This window comes from Seriola aureovittata, chromosome 8 (genome assembly GCF_021018895.1).
Source record: "Seriola aureovittata isolate HTS-2021-v1 ecotype China chromosome 8, ASM2101889v1, whole genome shotgun sequence".
In the NCBI taxonomy this organism is placed as follows: Eukaryota; Metazoa; Chordata; class Actinopteri; order Carangiformes; family Carangidae; genus Seriola; species Seriola aureovittata.
In genome coordinates, this window is record NC_079371.1 from 11,509,872 (window position 1) to 11,524,741 (window position 14,870).

Genomic DNA, 14,870 nt, shown 5'->3' on the forward strand with positions numbered 1-14,870 from the left:
GGATTAACTTTGAGGGTTAAATTTACAGGCGGCACGTATTTACTTTGGGTTAAGAATGAGTCATCTTGATGTAATTCCTCTATTCGCTACCAAACAAGGAGATGAGTGAGGCCAATACAGAAGTTGGGCAAAAGTGTGTCAACTTAACATGGGGGGGCCTCATTTGTAAACGGCAGAAATACACAAAGAACACCAGGATAATTAATAACATAAGTGGAGAACTCACTGCAGACCTACCTTCCTTTACAAAAAGGTCATTTTTAAGTCTCATGATGCAGGAAAGTTTCGGGCCAATAAGAACTCTACTAAGAGAGCTTGTAAATTCCTAGTTGAGGTCATTGTTTATGAGAGCTTACAGAGGTTTGGCTCATGTCCTGCATGTGTTTTTTTTCTCTGCTCTCTCTGTCCTTTAAAGCTGCGTTGCCTCCGCAGATTTTACCTTCGGCCAAACCCACCGGACACACACACACATACACACACACACACACACACAGACAGACATACACACCGCTGGTGTCGAGTGAAAGGCGCTTCAGCTGTTCGCTTTGAGAGGTGAGTCCAAACCACAGCTGTGTTCAACTCACATTATCATGGTGGTTCACTTCAGGTGGCGTTTAACAGGTAGCGCGACAGAAAACGAAGGATGTTATGTGGTTCACTTTAGAGCTTTACTTACGTCCGATGCGTAATTGCAGCTGTTCTTTAATCGCAGTGACATTTCCGACATGAGTCAGTTACACAGAAGGACTTTACTAAAGTGCGACAAGTTTCTTTGAGTGTACCTGACTGCTCTGGGACCCGTGGTATTGCTGTGCATCAGTTTGGCAGTGCAATGGCACGTATCTATCTGCCAACATCTCTAATTTTCAATAATAGATGCTTATGTCTTTTTTCTTTTTCTTTTGATCAAGTTAATTTTTTGACTTTTTAATTTCAGGGATAAACCTCTCCATTTACATTTCCTGCTACTTTGCACTTGTCTTCCACTTCATTTCAGATGGAAATATTGTAAAAGTGATGTGCAAGGTGCAAGGTGACTTTAGCATACAGCAGGTCCAGGGTCCTGTTATCTGGTGGTGCAATCCACAATCTGAGTGAAAGCGGCGAGAGTCTTGTCCAGTTTAAGTCCCTGGAGCTCATGAAGAAAGAAAAAGTCCTCATACAAAGCATATGATCACTTTATAGAATATGATTCAGTTTATGAAGAAGTTAAACTCAACCAACTGCAACATTAAAGTAGCGCTTACAAGTTAATATATGTTATATAATGATGTCATGTTGGATGTGAGGCTTCATGGTGCTGCTACTTTTGCTTCATTAAAAGAGCTCTCATATGAGCTCTCATAACCAATAACTCATCCATTATGATCCAAGTGTACAAGAACTAAAAATTAAAAAAAAAAAAGAAGTAAATTCTCAAGGTGTATATTTGCAGGAGGTAGGCACTGTCCTATCAGTGTGTGATGTAAGCCAAAGCAATAGCTCTGTAATAATTAGACAAACTAATGAATTATGATGTAAAGTTTTGTTGTCAGTGTGAGTTGATTCGAATCTATAGTCATTTGAAAGGATATCATTATAGTGGAATTGTTGTATTGGACTGTGCTACACTGTTTTACCGCACCTCATATTCTGAAAAGCCCTTCCTCACAATGTCTAAATGTAATGTAATGCAATCCACCACAATAAGGCAGTAATAGCTGCAGGACTGTTGCAACAGATGTGATATCTATTTATCTCATGGATCAAATGGTGTGTAGTAATAGTATTGTTCTGCCGTGATGCTGGTGTCTGTATAATGAACAGCAGAGCCCAAAGGTACCATGTGAAACTGTTAAAACATGCGTCATCGTACCGTCTCCTCCCTTCGGGTTTGGGCAGCTGCCAAACCAAATGCATGATGTCATTAAAGAGACCTGGAGATTACGATCCTTTCTCTGGCACACTGGACCTCCTTGTGGCTTCAGTATGACTTCACCATCCTTCAGAACCCATAAAAACTTTGTACTTTTCTGAGATATAAATTAACCCACTTTAAACTTGAAAAGACTGCTCTTTCTTTAGTGCGTCAGTTTTTTTCATGCAGCAATTTATAAATCACTTTTAAGGCTATATAATAAGCTTCTATTTTTAAATTTTGATGTAAAATCAGCACAAAGGCACTGTACAAATCCAACAGCACAGTTAGAGATGATTCATTTATAACGCTCGGTATGTGGTGTATAATTTATATCAACCCTCAGTGAAGCTGTTGTATGTCAGTGCCTGTGAGGTCTCCTCTCCATCAGGCCCGCAGCAGGATATTTGCCATGTTGAGGCGACTGAGAGCTTTGGTGCCTGCAGTTTGTTCAGGCAGAGGCATGCCTTTGTTGAGAGGATCGTTTCATCATTTCTTTTATTCTTGCAAATGGAGCAGTTACAGAAAGGGAGAGGGAGAGAGGATGTGCCTGTGTGTAGATGACCGAGTTGACGAAACACATGAAACAGCACACTCACCAGCTCAGCACAAGACTCCTAAATAGGCAATGCTGCTTATTTGTGTGTGTGGGCTGAACGAGCTAAGTGGAGGCAATATCCTCTCTTGTGGATATTGAACTACTTGTCCTCTGCTGCTGTCCTCTCCCGCCTCTCCTCTTCAGCTAGAGAAAAGCCTCAGCTGAAAAGCACATGATTACTTTGTGAATAAAAGATTTGAGAAAAGTTCAAGAGCCCCAATAAGTAGTCAGGGAGAATAAGAGGGTTGGACGCCTTCTGTAAGATTTTTAAAGAGAAGAATCCAGTTCATGATTTCTTGTAGTTATGGAGGATGTTCTCAGATCCTTAAGTAAAAGTATCAATACCACAGTGCAACTTTACTCTAAAAGGTAACATGCCTGCATTAAAAATGTCACCTATAGCAAAATGTACTAGGATCATCTCATTTGTCCTGAGTTTCATTAAACATTAAACATTTCAAATGGTCATTACTCTTTTTTTTTCTTTTTTTTTTTTTACTCCTGGTGTCTTTTTAGCACAAACTCATCTATAAGTCTGATGTCTCATTTAGTTAAAGAAAATATAAAGCTACCAGGAAGACAAAGTTGTCTATACAAATGTATGTACAAATGTAATGTCCAAATATGGCTATAGAACAGTTCAAGGTTGAATTTTTTATTTTTTTACTATTCATACACACAAATACAGCAGAAAAAGGTAAGAAATAAAACTATAATGCAGTTCATTGACATTTGAAGGGATTTTATCTGAACTCGTTTTTGTGCCTTTTCCATTGAAAATCTGAGATATTGTGTGAAAGCCCCACACCAGCGCCTCCAGCTGGTTTTCTCTGCTTGTCTCTAAATACTAATGTTACAGTAGATAAAACATGCTCAGTCTGTTCACAGATGAACAGATACGTAATACAAATATAGAACGTAAAAGTACGCATTATAAAAATTGTGTTATTTTTGTTATTATTGTAGCCGGTCATGGCTGAGCTAATTTCAACTAATTTGAATCCTGTTAGATGTGGGTCTCTAACAAATTATATTTGAAGTGGCTGATGATATGTACTGTACATAAAATAATCCTGGAAAGTAACGATAACTGTCAGTTAACTGTAGCAGAGTAAAAATTACAATATTTCCCTCTAACATGGTGAAGTATAAATTTAAGGAGCATTAAAGTAAAATAGGATTAGTAAAGTAATAGTACCTCAAACTAATTGGATTGCCTGAGTAAATTCTTACCACGTTCCATCTCAGATTTTATGTCTCCTCTTATGTGCACTTCTGTTTCGTGGTAAAACTGCCCCGGGTCAGTCTAACATGGAGCAATAAACGATAACGAGGACATGGGTTAAGTAACTGAGGCTTCACCTTTAAGTGGCCCATAGTGAAGGATGACGGCAGCAAGATAAAAAGAAAGAAGATGTCTATTTTTATGTACAAACAGAAAGTGTAACTTTGTATTGCACCGACTCCCTGAGGGGTGAGTGATGCAAGTCTTGAGAAAAACCTTGTGTTACAGAGACTGACGTGCGCTGTCCATGAATGCTTTATGGCTTATGTTGGTTTATGTGTATGACTGTGATATTGAACCCATAGTCAATCGCACAATTAGATTTCTTCTTCTCTGTAACATATTGCTCAGTGTTGAGGCTTGAGTCATGTGAAACCAGTGAGAGAGATGAAGTGCCGCTGGTCTACAGAGAGGGCTTTATCTGAAAGTGCTTGTGTGAGTGTGTGTTTGTGTACATGTTTGTGTGTTGGCAACACTCCTATCCAAGCTATATCCTTCCAACAGGAGTGTTACTGTGTTGATAGAGCTCCCCTCACGGCCTTTTGTCCAGACATATTTGACCTCAGTGTGTCTGGGTCTTGCAGCCACACCCTGATTTCTTCGGCTGCTTACTGACCTTATGTCCCTGTTGTAATACAGCTCTGCGTGTGGACTAGTGACAGCGTGTTTCTTGTTGCTGTGTTTTTCTGTGTGTGCATGGTGAGTCATTGTTCCCCTTACAGAGATAGTGTGGCTCAGTCTGTCACTGGTCTGTCTGCCCACTAACCAGATTTGGAGGGTGACTGAGACACATGGATTGAGGGGGCGAAAGGTTGTGTTGAGAAACAAGCTCTCAGACACTAACAGTGACAGAGAAAGAGTGTGGCTCCTTGTTCCAGTCATACTGAGATATTTGCTCTCATATGCTCAGGAAGTACAGGTCAGATTTCCTGTTTCTATGTGCCACCAAACCTCAAATCCACCATGTAGAGAGGTGCTTGATGATGGGCTGATAGCCAAGAAGCTACACCTACCAAACAATTCATGGCATGCATTGCATTTCATGATAGGCTGAGTTTCAAAAGCATGCACGATACGTGAGAGAGTTTATTACTGTTTGTTTCCATGAGTGGTAAGGACAGATTTAAAACCTTTATGCTTGTTTTCTCTCAAAATCTAAAAATGGCAAATTAGTAACATCACCAGCTACATTATTAACCTTGATTCTTTTATTTGGAAAAAAATATATTTATAGTTTTGTTTATTTTTCCAGATGATCAGGAGTTATTTTTGTTCTTTTAAAAGCATGGGCTTAAGAGATGGCAGGTGGGGAGGTGGGCACCAGATTCCAGCGTTATTGTCTGTCAGGACGGCAGTTACTGGTAGAGTTAACAAGATCACCAGATGAGACTGTTAATGTGCAGCACACAGCCTGACGACAGATGTACTTTATATTAGTGCTGCCAGAAAATCAAAACAGGAAGCCAGTGGATAAGCAAATATGTCCTTTAGTTTGTTTATTTAGTTTTGGTTACAGTAGTCTGGCAAACATTTAAAAAATATTCTCAAATGAAGAGTTTGGGCTGTTTTTGTTTACCACTAAGAAATGTTATATCATTGACAAGATTTTATAACTTCACCACTGGACTTTTGGTGGTGTTCATATGAAACATAAAAGCAGAAAATGTCCTCTGAAAACAACTGATATTTGGCTTATACAGGATAAGTAAGGGAATATGTTTTTTATTCCATGTTACATACAAATTAGCATATGGCATAAACCAAGAAGGTAAGAGATGAAATAGAATAGAAAATGTCTATCAGATAAAACTGAGTAGTTACCTAGTTAATTTAGCTGTTAGTTTGCTTTGAAGTATTTGTTGTCAACAACATGGCTGTAAATTTATGCTATATACTGTTTTCACCCTGCACATTCAATAACATGTAGCTTTAAACAACCTCCATTTGTTCAGATGATGTTAATACTAATTGAGCTACCATTGGGTTCCTGTCTCACTTTGCTAACTCGAATGACTCCAATAAAATTGTTAATAATGGAATTTCAATAGTTTCTGAATTGCCTTGATCACCGTATTTTGCATTATGCACAGTTCATGTATTAATTTAAAGCTGCCCCCTGGTAATATTGGACCTTTCATATATTGTTAGGCTGTACTCGCAGTTCATCCATCTTCCATCTGTTAATTGTTAATTTGGAAAGAAGAATCGCCTGTTCAGTCTATTTTTCCCGACCTCTGACAGTCAAAATCCACATCAATCCAACACTGCAAAGGATCTGAGTCCAGAGAGGAATGAATCTCGGTGCAGATGAAGAGATGAAGGCAGAGATTTGAAATCAAAGTGTCTGGTCAGAGATGAAAGCATTTGGAACTAGAACAATCCAATTTGAATATGTATGTAAAGATGTAGTGGAAGAAGAAGAAATATCCTGATGTCCTAAACACAAAGCTGTTCATCTATTAGGGAGGTTTTTGTAGGCTGGGAGTTGTGGCGCCTTCCTGCACATTAATTAGTCTTTGTGAGTTCAGAGCAATTGGGTGATAGATTATGAAGGGAGAGAGATGTAATGTTGTGTTCCATGGTAATGGACCAAATCAAATCTGTAAGTACAGCCAGATGCCATTTAAACCACTGAGCACAAACACACACACACACACACACACACACACACAGACACACACACACACACACACACACACACACACACACACACACACACACACACACACACACACACACACACACACACAGCTCACTATATTGATTTGTTGGGTGTCTAATATAAGAAGAAGGGTATTTCATATAGTTAAAAGATGAGTCTTTCCTTTGAAAAGTAAAGTATTATTGTTCTATCTGAGGTCAGTGAGTTTACCACGAGTCTAACCAACTGATTTATTTCTTGTTGTAGCCAGTCTTTGAGGTTTCTCTCAGTTTCCTCTCATTGCCATAATGATCCTATATTTCTGTATTTAAGCTCGCCTGACTCTAAAAGTGAAAACCAATCAGAGTTAAGTGTCGTCTGTAGTGCCACATTTGCTTTACTGCAGAATAGATAATGATAACGATGATGGTTTTGATCCTGATGCAGTGTAGTATGGTGTAACTGAATCTAAAGCACTATAATCGATATGATTGTAGCTATGGATATAATGACTGTGTATAATGTGGTTACTGACACATTATACAGAGAGTTATCGTGTGACTCTGCAGCTCCGCTCAGCTCCCTTCAACTCCCCTCAGCTCCTCAGAGCTTTTTAGCATCTTTCAGCTCTTTGTTTTGGTTTTATAGAAGCTAAAGAGACAAATATTTCCCCCAGGATCTGGTGGAGACCCAAGACAGAGCTAAAAGAGGGTGATTATAGGACTTACATTCACCAGGTGGCCAGAAACACAACTCAATGTTCCCCTGCAACAGCTGGATAGGAAAATAGGCTATTGTTTGCTAACACATTCACCATATCAACTTAAAATGTGTTGAGGGTTTAATGACATTCAAAATACCTGTGCTTTTTAGCAGGATTTTAAAGCTCCAAAGAATCCAGTTCTCATGATCATATAGTTTTTTTCCTGTCCTATTCTTCACAGTTTAGTTTTCAGCATACCATTTTACCATCTGGAACATGTGATATAAAGTTGTAAATATGTATACACACAGTTTTGAAGATATAAGAAGAAAATCAATACTCACATAACACTTGACCACTCTTTGTCTCTCCTCAGCTCAGTCATTAACATGCTCCTCCTGTGAGTCATCCTTTAGAGTTATGATGTTAAGTGATCCTACATGTCATCTGTACATGTTGTGAACACTCGATAACAAAACTTTTTAATGTCAGGGCAGTGGGAGTATCTTTTATCCCTCATGGCTATCGTTCAAAATCCTCAGACTGTGTTTTCTTTTTTTTTTACCTTCTAATGTTACAGGAGTTGAATCCAATCTCACCTAATCTATCCCCTCAGCATCATACTCTCTCTCATCCGCTCTGTCCTCCAATGCATACCCTAAAAAGGACTGCAGGGGCCGAAGGTTGGATTTGGATGTGGGGTCGGCGGTGCGTGTGGGTCACAGAGGGGTATATACAGCCCCCCATAAGTTAGCGAGGCGTATGGTCTCAGGGTTTGACCTTCTGTGGATGCTACTGTCTCCTCCTGTCGTTGTGTTGTCTCTCTTTTCTCCTTCTTCTCCTCCTGACTGGAACCAAACATGACTTTCTACAAACACTCAGGTAAAAATAAGAATGTATTACTTTTTGTAATCAGCTGCACCATTGGCATGTTTAAGCTCTGTTGGAATTGTCGTACATTAACAATGAATTAGTAAAAGATGTTTAACATATTGCCGCTGTCCTGTGAAAACAATTTAGCTCCAAAATCTTTTAGGAGCTTAGAAAAACAGCCCTGTTTTCTCCTTGTTTGACAGTGCACTTTCAGATAGTCCAGTGGATTTCAAGTGGTTTATTCAGCTTTAGAGGGTGGAGGACTTTTTCTACCTTTAAAGGAAAACTTGGTCCTTCAGTTTATTTGGTTCTTTATAATGAAGTCATGAGTTTGACGGTGCAAAAGTCCATAAACTCAAAGGTCCACTCAGCTTTTTGGTGCTTTTGTTGTTTTATTAAATGCCCAACTATAAAATCAAAAATTGTCCCCTGCTTGTGTTTGGGAGAACTATTTACGCATTGTATTGCATTGCATTGAGCTGATGCACTGCTTCAGGTTTATACTTTTTCATTCTGATAAACTAAACCACAACCTGTCAGATGAAGTTCATTATAATAACCACAGGAATTTAAGGGAGTATTTAACCCAAACCTTTAACTCATGCTTTTACTGGGGTCAAAAGAAAGGCAAATGACCAAATTATTTGTAATTATATGATAATAAAATGTGGCAGAGTGACGCAGTGGTTAGCACTGTCACCTCACAGTGAGAAGATTCTGGATTTGAACCGGGTGAGTTGGTGACTCTTAATTGCCCATAGGTGTGAATGTGAGTGTGATTTTTATTTTTTTATCTCTATGTGCTCTGTGAGACGGGCGACCTGTCCAGGGTGTGCTCCACCTCTTTCTCAATTTCAGCTGGGATTGGCTGCAGCCTCCCCTGCGACCCTGAGGAGGACAAGCGGTATAGCTAATGGATGGAGGAATGATATTAAAAGTATCATCTTGAAGTAGAGCTCTCCTCCATTTATAATTTCTTGATGCATGTTGGGAGGCAAAGGAACATTTGAATTGTTGTTTTTTTCTTGTGGTTGTTGTTGAAATGCATTTATTTTTTTCTGCATAGCAACATGATAATGAGATGTGATTAGGTTAAAAATGACCTGATTTCGTAGAGGGTCTGCTTTTAAGAGAACACGCTGTGGGCAGAGAACAGAAAGTTTCCAAAGTGTAGCTGTTGATTTGGCTGATATGCTCTCTGGGTCATATGGTCTTTGATCCGCTCTATCCAGTCTCTGACTCACCTCTCAAACTGGTCTCACTCTGACCTTTCCGGCTAAAGAGGACTTGTCCCTAAAGGGACCACAGTGGTATACTCCTCTCCCTCCACAGCTGAGCGTCGGTACATACCACGCCTGTTTGACAGGGAGCAGCTGTCACACTGTTTGTAACAAAAGATTAAAGTTCTGGACACATCTCAACTGGAACCACAATAGCAGTCCCAGTCGTCATCCCTCTGCATCCTTCTCCATTAGTCCCTTCTGGAAGGTCAACGTACTTTAAATAGAGGGTCCAAGTCTAAAATAGATCTCTGCTCAGTAATGAGAGCATGCGTATTGTGTGTGTGATTTGACATGACTGACTGTGTTTCACTGCCATTAAATGGAGGTGTGTAGGCGGAGTGGGGCGTGTCAGGGCTCAGTACAGTCTGTATCCCTGCTGCACAGCTGCAGATAGTTCTCTTCCTCCAAAACCCTCTCCCATCTATCCATCCACATGCAGCAGGGGCACATACCTCACTCTGGGAGGCTCATATCTTTCACACGGCTGTGTAGCACATCCCACTTAAATGGCTGCAGTCCCCTTTCATAAATATTTTCCTTGCTCCTATGGTTACTAGGACAAAATGCCATTCCATCCATTGTTTCCTCCATCGCTCGTGTTGTTCTGACCGGATTAAAATGATACGTGTCACGCTGAATAAATTGCTTTTGCTAAAGTTCACACAATGTTCAGCTGCTGGTTCTGACATCCTGAGAGAGGGGAGGGGCTTTAAAGTGATGTAGATAAGGCTTAATATGTCGATATGTTCCACCCTGCCCACAGTTGTTCCAGGAAACGGTTCAATCTGCTCCCAGCGGATGCCTGTGATGGGAGAGCAGGAATGTTGATGAATGAAGAAGCAAAGGCAACTCGGTTTTAGAGTGTTTACAACAAAGGCCGATCAAATGACCTGCTCCAAATGCAGACAACAGAGAGAGTGTGGGCCGGACTCAGGTGGGGGGTGGGAGGTCTTCGAGGTGGGAGGTGAAGGGAATGAGCCAGACGGTCTTAAAATATGAGCTCTGAGCTTTTCAGAACGAACTAGATGTTTTTCTTTCTTTTTTTTTTTTTTTACATCACTCTCACTTCCCTCATCAGTTTGGTATGCTGCTGTTAGAGGTGCATCTCACTGTGTCTTAGTGGGAAAACAGAAAAACATAAAATAGGCTTCCTCTGCATACATTTGTTTTGCATACTAAGGTCAGAGAGACAGTACATTAACTGCCTCGGGCATCATTTTGCTGTTCACCATTCTAGTCATCAATGTGTGGGATTTGTTTTCGCTCATCTTGAACTTTATCCCCTCATTTCTTTTGTTCTACCCCCCCCCCCCCCCCCACACACACACACACACGCACACATACACACTGTAAAGCACTTTGACTCAAGTATACGATGTTTTAAGTGCTCAACTGTATAAATAAAATATATTAGTAGTTGCTGAACAGGACCTTTTGCTCTGACTTGCATTGCTCACTGAGTCTTGGGTGTGTTATTAAAGGCAACACTGTCCCCATCTGGTGTCTAATGGAAAAATCAGCAGTCACGATGGGAGGATAGAGGCTCTGTGTCTGATGACCTCTTGTGTTTCCACAGGTCCCAGGAGTTATCTTACCTCCACCATGACTGACCGCTTCGACTGCTACTACTGCCGTGACAACCTGCATGGGAAGAAGTATGTGAAGAAGGACGACAAGCACGTGTGCACCAAGTGTTTCGATAAGCTCTGTGCCAACACCTGCGCAGAGTGCAGACGCCCCATTGGTGCTGATTCCAAGGTGAAATGTGTGTGTGTGAGTGAAGATGAATGAGTGAAGGAGGACGTGACCTAGCCTATAAGTAATATAGTAACAAAAAGGAGTCTCTTATGGTCAGTCCAGACAGATGTTGCAGCCTGTAAAATATGATAAAATACAATATGTTGAATTAAATATACAGTCATTTCTGAAAACATTTGAGAGAATTTTCTTTCTTAATGAAACTGAATTGAAATTCAACCACCAGCAATTTTATTATTTACACCTGTGATTTTTGTCAAAATGTTTTCCATGAAAAAAAGTTGTTAAGATAAGAAGAGACTAAGTGAAAGAAAGTGAATGCATCTACTTTTGTTTGTGTTCAGAGAGCTCTCAGTCTTCAGTTGTCATCCAGCAGCAGCCTGTGCTTCCAAACCACTCTCACCACTCAGTCACAGTCAGTTAAATGTGTAAAAAAGTTAGTTATTACTACTAATGGGACTTAAATACTTTATATGGCATTTCCACCATCTAAATCCCCTAACTTCTTCACGGCTCACCACATCCCAGTTAACTTCATCTCCACTTTAATGCCTGCCACATGGGCTTGTTCTGTAGTCTGGCCCCGAGCCTTGGTCCACATGATGAGTGAACAAAACTCCACTTTAATGAGGTCTGCGTGAGGACTCAGTGAGGGCTCCTCTGCTCACCCTGTGCCTCCTGTCTGTGCTCAGGAGCTGCACCATAAGAACCGCTACTGGCATGAGGACTGTTTCCGCTGCGCCAAGTGCTACAAGCCCTTGGCCAGCGAGCCGTTCAGCGCGCGGGATGATGGCAAGATAATGTGTGGCAAGTGTGGCTCCCGCGAGGATGGCAACCGGTGCCAGGGCTGCTATAAGGTGGTCATGCCAGGTGGGTTCGCTGTTATACTTTTGTGTTTTAAAGACCCTGAAAACCTATCTTCTCCTCTGGTTTATTTCTATGAGTGATGTGGGCCTACATGAGCACACAGTTTCCTGACAAAGGTAGAACAGAGATTTCTGTATTTGTGTTTTCATCTGTGTCCTTCTTACTGATTTGAAGTGGTTAGAGCTCAGTTGCAACAAACATATTCTGTAAATCTGTATAATCTATAATCCAATAATAATTTATATCTAAATCTATACCCTTTTCATACTTGTGACTCCATCTGCTTTTTTATAATGCTATTTTACTGCACTTGACCTCTGTTTTGACCTCCCTTTGGTATTGTTTTTCTATATAAAGCACTGTGTAATTGAAGTGCAAGTGGCTAAATAAACATATTATTATTAGCAGCTCCAAGAATAGCCAGCTTCCTCATTTGTGCCGCTCCAGTATCCATTAATTGTTGTAATTCAACAAGAAGTGGCCCACCGGTGGGTCATGCATCACAAACTGATAATGTGGCTGCAAACTTTGTTCAAACCCATAAGATCTTTATTTCAAATTCTAGTCAAGATCCCAAAGTTTCCAAATATGGTCGGGCTTATGCGTTTGATGTAATGGTGTGATCATGAAAACATCTTGGGTTTGTATATTTCTCTCAGTATAAGGCATCATTAAGCTCCAATAAAGAAATGGCACAAGCTGATACAAAATATATATGATAATGTTGAACAGAGCGGAATAAAATGACACCATAACACTACCTATGAATAAACAAAAAGGGGAAACGACACTGTAGGTGAAGGACTGAAGAGTCCATTAACTTTCAGTTCAAATGGTTGGTTTTATTTTGGGTTTGTGCTTCAGGATCCAAGAACGTGGAGTACAAGAACAAGGTGTGGCACGAGGAGTGCTTCACCTGCCTTGACTGCAAGCAGCCGATCCGCACACAGAGTTTCCTGACCAAGGGTGAAGACATCTACTGTGCTCCCTGCCATGACAAGAAGTTTGCCAAGAAATGCTTCCACTGCAAGCAGGTACAAGCACTGAGTGTACCTTTGTTTTATATGTTTTGTGACTGTAAAAACATTCATCAGTTTGCTAGTCAGTAAGAGCGCATGCATCACCTACAGTATAGCGCCCTGTCTATTCAAAATAAACGATTCGTAGACGGTTCACGTTACAACGAATGACCTTCTAGCCCTGTTGTATTTTGAGATCATGATCAAAGTGCCTCTCTGTCTCCCTCTAAGCCCATCTCCTCTGGAGGGATCAGCTACCAGGACCAGCCCTGGCACTCTGAGTGTTTCGTGTGCAACACCTGCCGTAAACCTCTGGCTGAAGCTCGCTTCACCTCCCATGAGAACAACGTTTACTGCGTGGACTGCTACAAGACTGATGTGGCCAAGAAGTGCCACGGCTGCAAGAACCCCATCACAGGTCAGCAGAGATGAATAGAAAACAGTAGCAGAACTATTTTGTTTCTTTTCCTCTTCTGGGTGTTTCCAACACAATGACCTCTGACAGATTATAATCGACTCAGACGACTCAATCAGACCGTGATGCAATGCGGCCAATAGACACATTTTGGAGGATGAGCTACAGTTAACGCAGATGATACAGTATATCATGAAACAATTTCAGCAAAAGGTTGATCTTTTAGTAATGTTTTACATTATGGGTCTGTAATTTTGAATAATTTCCTAATAATCTCCAAAGCATTTCCTGAAAACAACTACAGGGGAAAACAGAAACAGTATTGAAGTGGTAGACTTTCAATAAATTAATTCCAGTTGACTGCCAGCAGTTTTCAGTCAGTGCATAGCACAGTCACATTTTTCTACAGGCAAACATATTATTCAAAACATCTATGGAATAAAGTTTCTGATCATAAACAACTAATTAATTCATATTTTTTAAATTAATTTCAAATAAAGCTTTAAGAAAATTCCTATAATTACATCATTGTTTATAATTTTTCTTTCTGTTTTTGCTCATCCCGTTTTTGCCGTAAGCAAATAAAGCATAAAAATTATCTTTGATTTCAAATTTGGGTTCTTAGTTGTTTCATAATTTAACACCAGTCTGTGCTGAAAACCAAATGACTCAAAGTTCTAGAGAACAGTTTGGATATAGCTTCTGTTATCCAGAAGAATAATGATGTGCCTTGTGCTGACTGACAGCTGTCCTCCTCTCTCTGTCTCTGCAGGGTTTGGCCATGGCACCAACGTGGTGAACTATGAGGGCTACTCCTGGCACGAGTACTGCTTCAACTGCAAGAAGTGCAGCCTCTCTCTGGCCAACAAGCGCTTCATCATCAATGGAGATCATATCTACTGCCCTGACTGTGCTAAGAAGCTGTGAACTGCACAAGCAGCTCTGCAGATGGTCACTGTTTAAAGTGGAATTACACCAAAAACAAACTGGCTTTTAGACATATTAGAACGTAATATTACTCTTGTTTCTGAATTTGCATGAACACGTCTAAACAGTCAATTTTGGTGAAGCTTCTCTTTATGAAGTTGACCGATTAGTGGTTATTTCAACTAAATATGCACTAGCTTGAATCATTTATCTACATATACATTGCTGCGACTTGTAATAGTGTCAATGTTTGGATACTAACATGACAACAGAATTTGTTTTGTGAGATGAGATATGCACTATTAGTCTCCTCCGGGCCTTTCGAGTGCCTTACTGGAATCTTCCAGAGAATAAAATGCTTCTTTCATGCATACTGCTGCTCATACTTTGATTAATAATCTGTTACGCCTCTGAATGCTTGAATGGATTATGAGAATTGTCAAAGATGTTTAGAGAGTGAATTTAAAATACAAATTAGGTTTTTGGGATTGATGCTGAAATACAAACTGCTCATGTATTCAAGACTTGATGAGTGAAAATCAATGCACAACAAGAATAAAAGAGGAAGCGAAATGAAGCCTGTTGTTTCTTTACAGCAAGAAAT

The 14,870-nt window shown here is 40.2% G+C and overlaps 1 protein-coding gene across 2 annotated transcripts; it reads left to right on the plus strand.

Moving 5' to 3' along the window:
• Positions 1-391: 391 nt before the first annotated feature.
• Positions 392-14,843, plus strand: fhl1a (four and a half LIM domains 1a). Of its 2 annotated transcripts, none has more exons than XM_056382225.1 (6): positions 392-552; positions 10,857-11,038; positions 11,731-11,908; positions 12,770-12,939; positions 13,156-13,342; positions 14,112-14,843. In XM_056382225.1, the coding sequence occupies exons 2-6, from the start codon at positions 10,883-10,885 to the stop codon at positions 14,264-14,266; spliced, it is 846 nt and encodes a 281-aa protein (XP_056238200.1). In that variant the 5' UTR covers positions 392-552; positions 10,857-10,882; the 3' UTR covers positions 14,267-14,843. The 2 variants fall into 2 exon arrangements, with proteins under 2 accessions (XP_056238200.1, XP_056238199.1); XM_056382224.1 differs by lacking the exon at positions 392-552 and adding an exon at positions 7,884-8,006.
• The last annotated feature ends 27 nt before the right edge of the window (positions 14,844-14,870 follow it).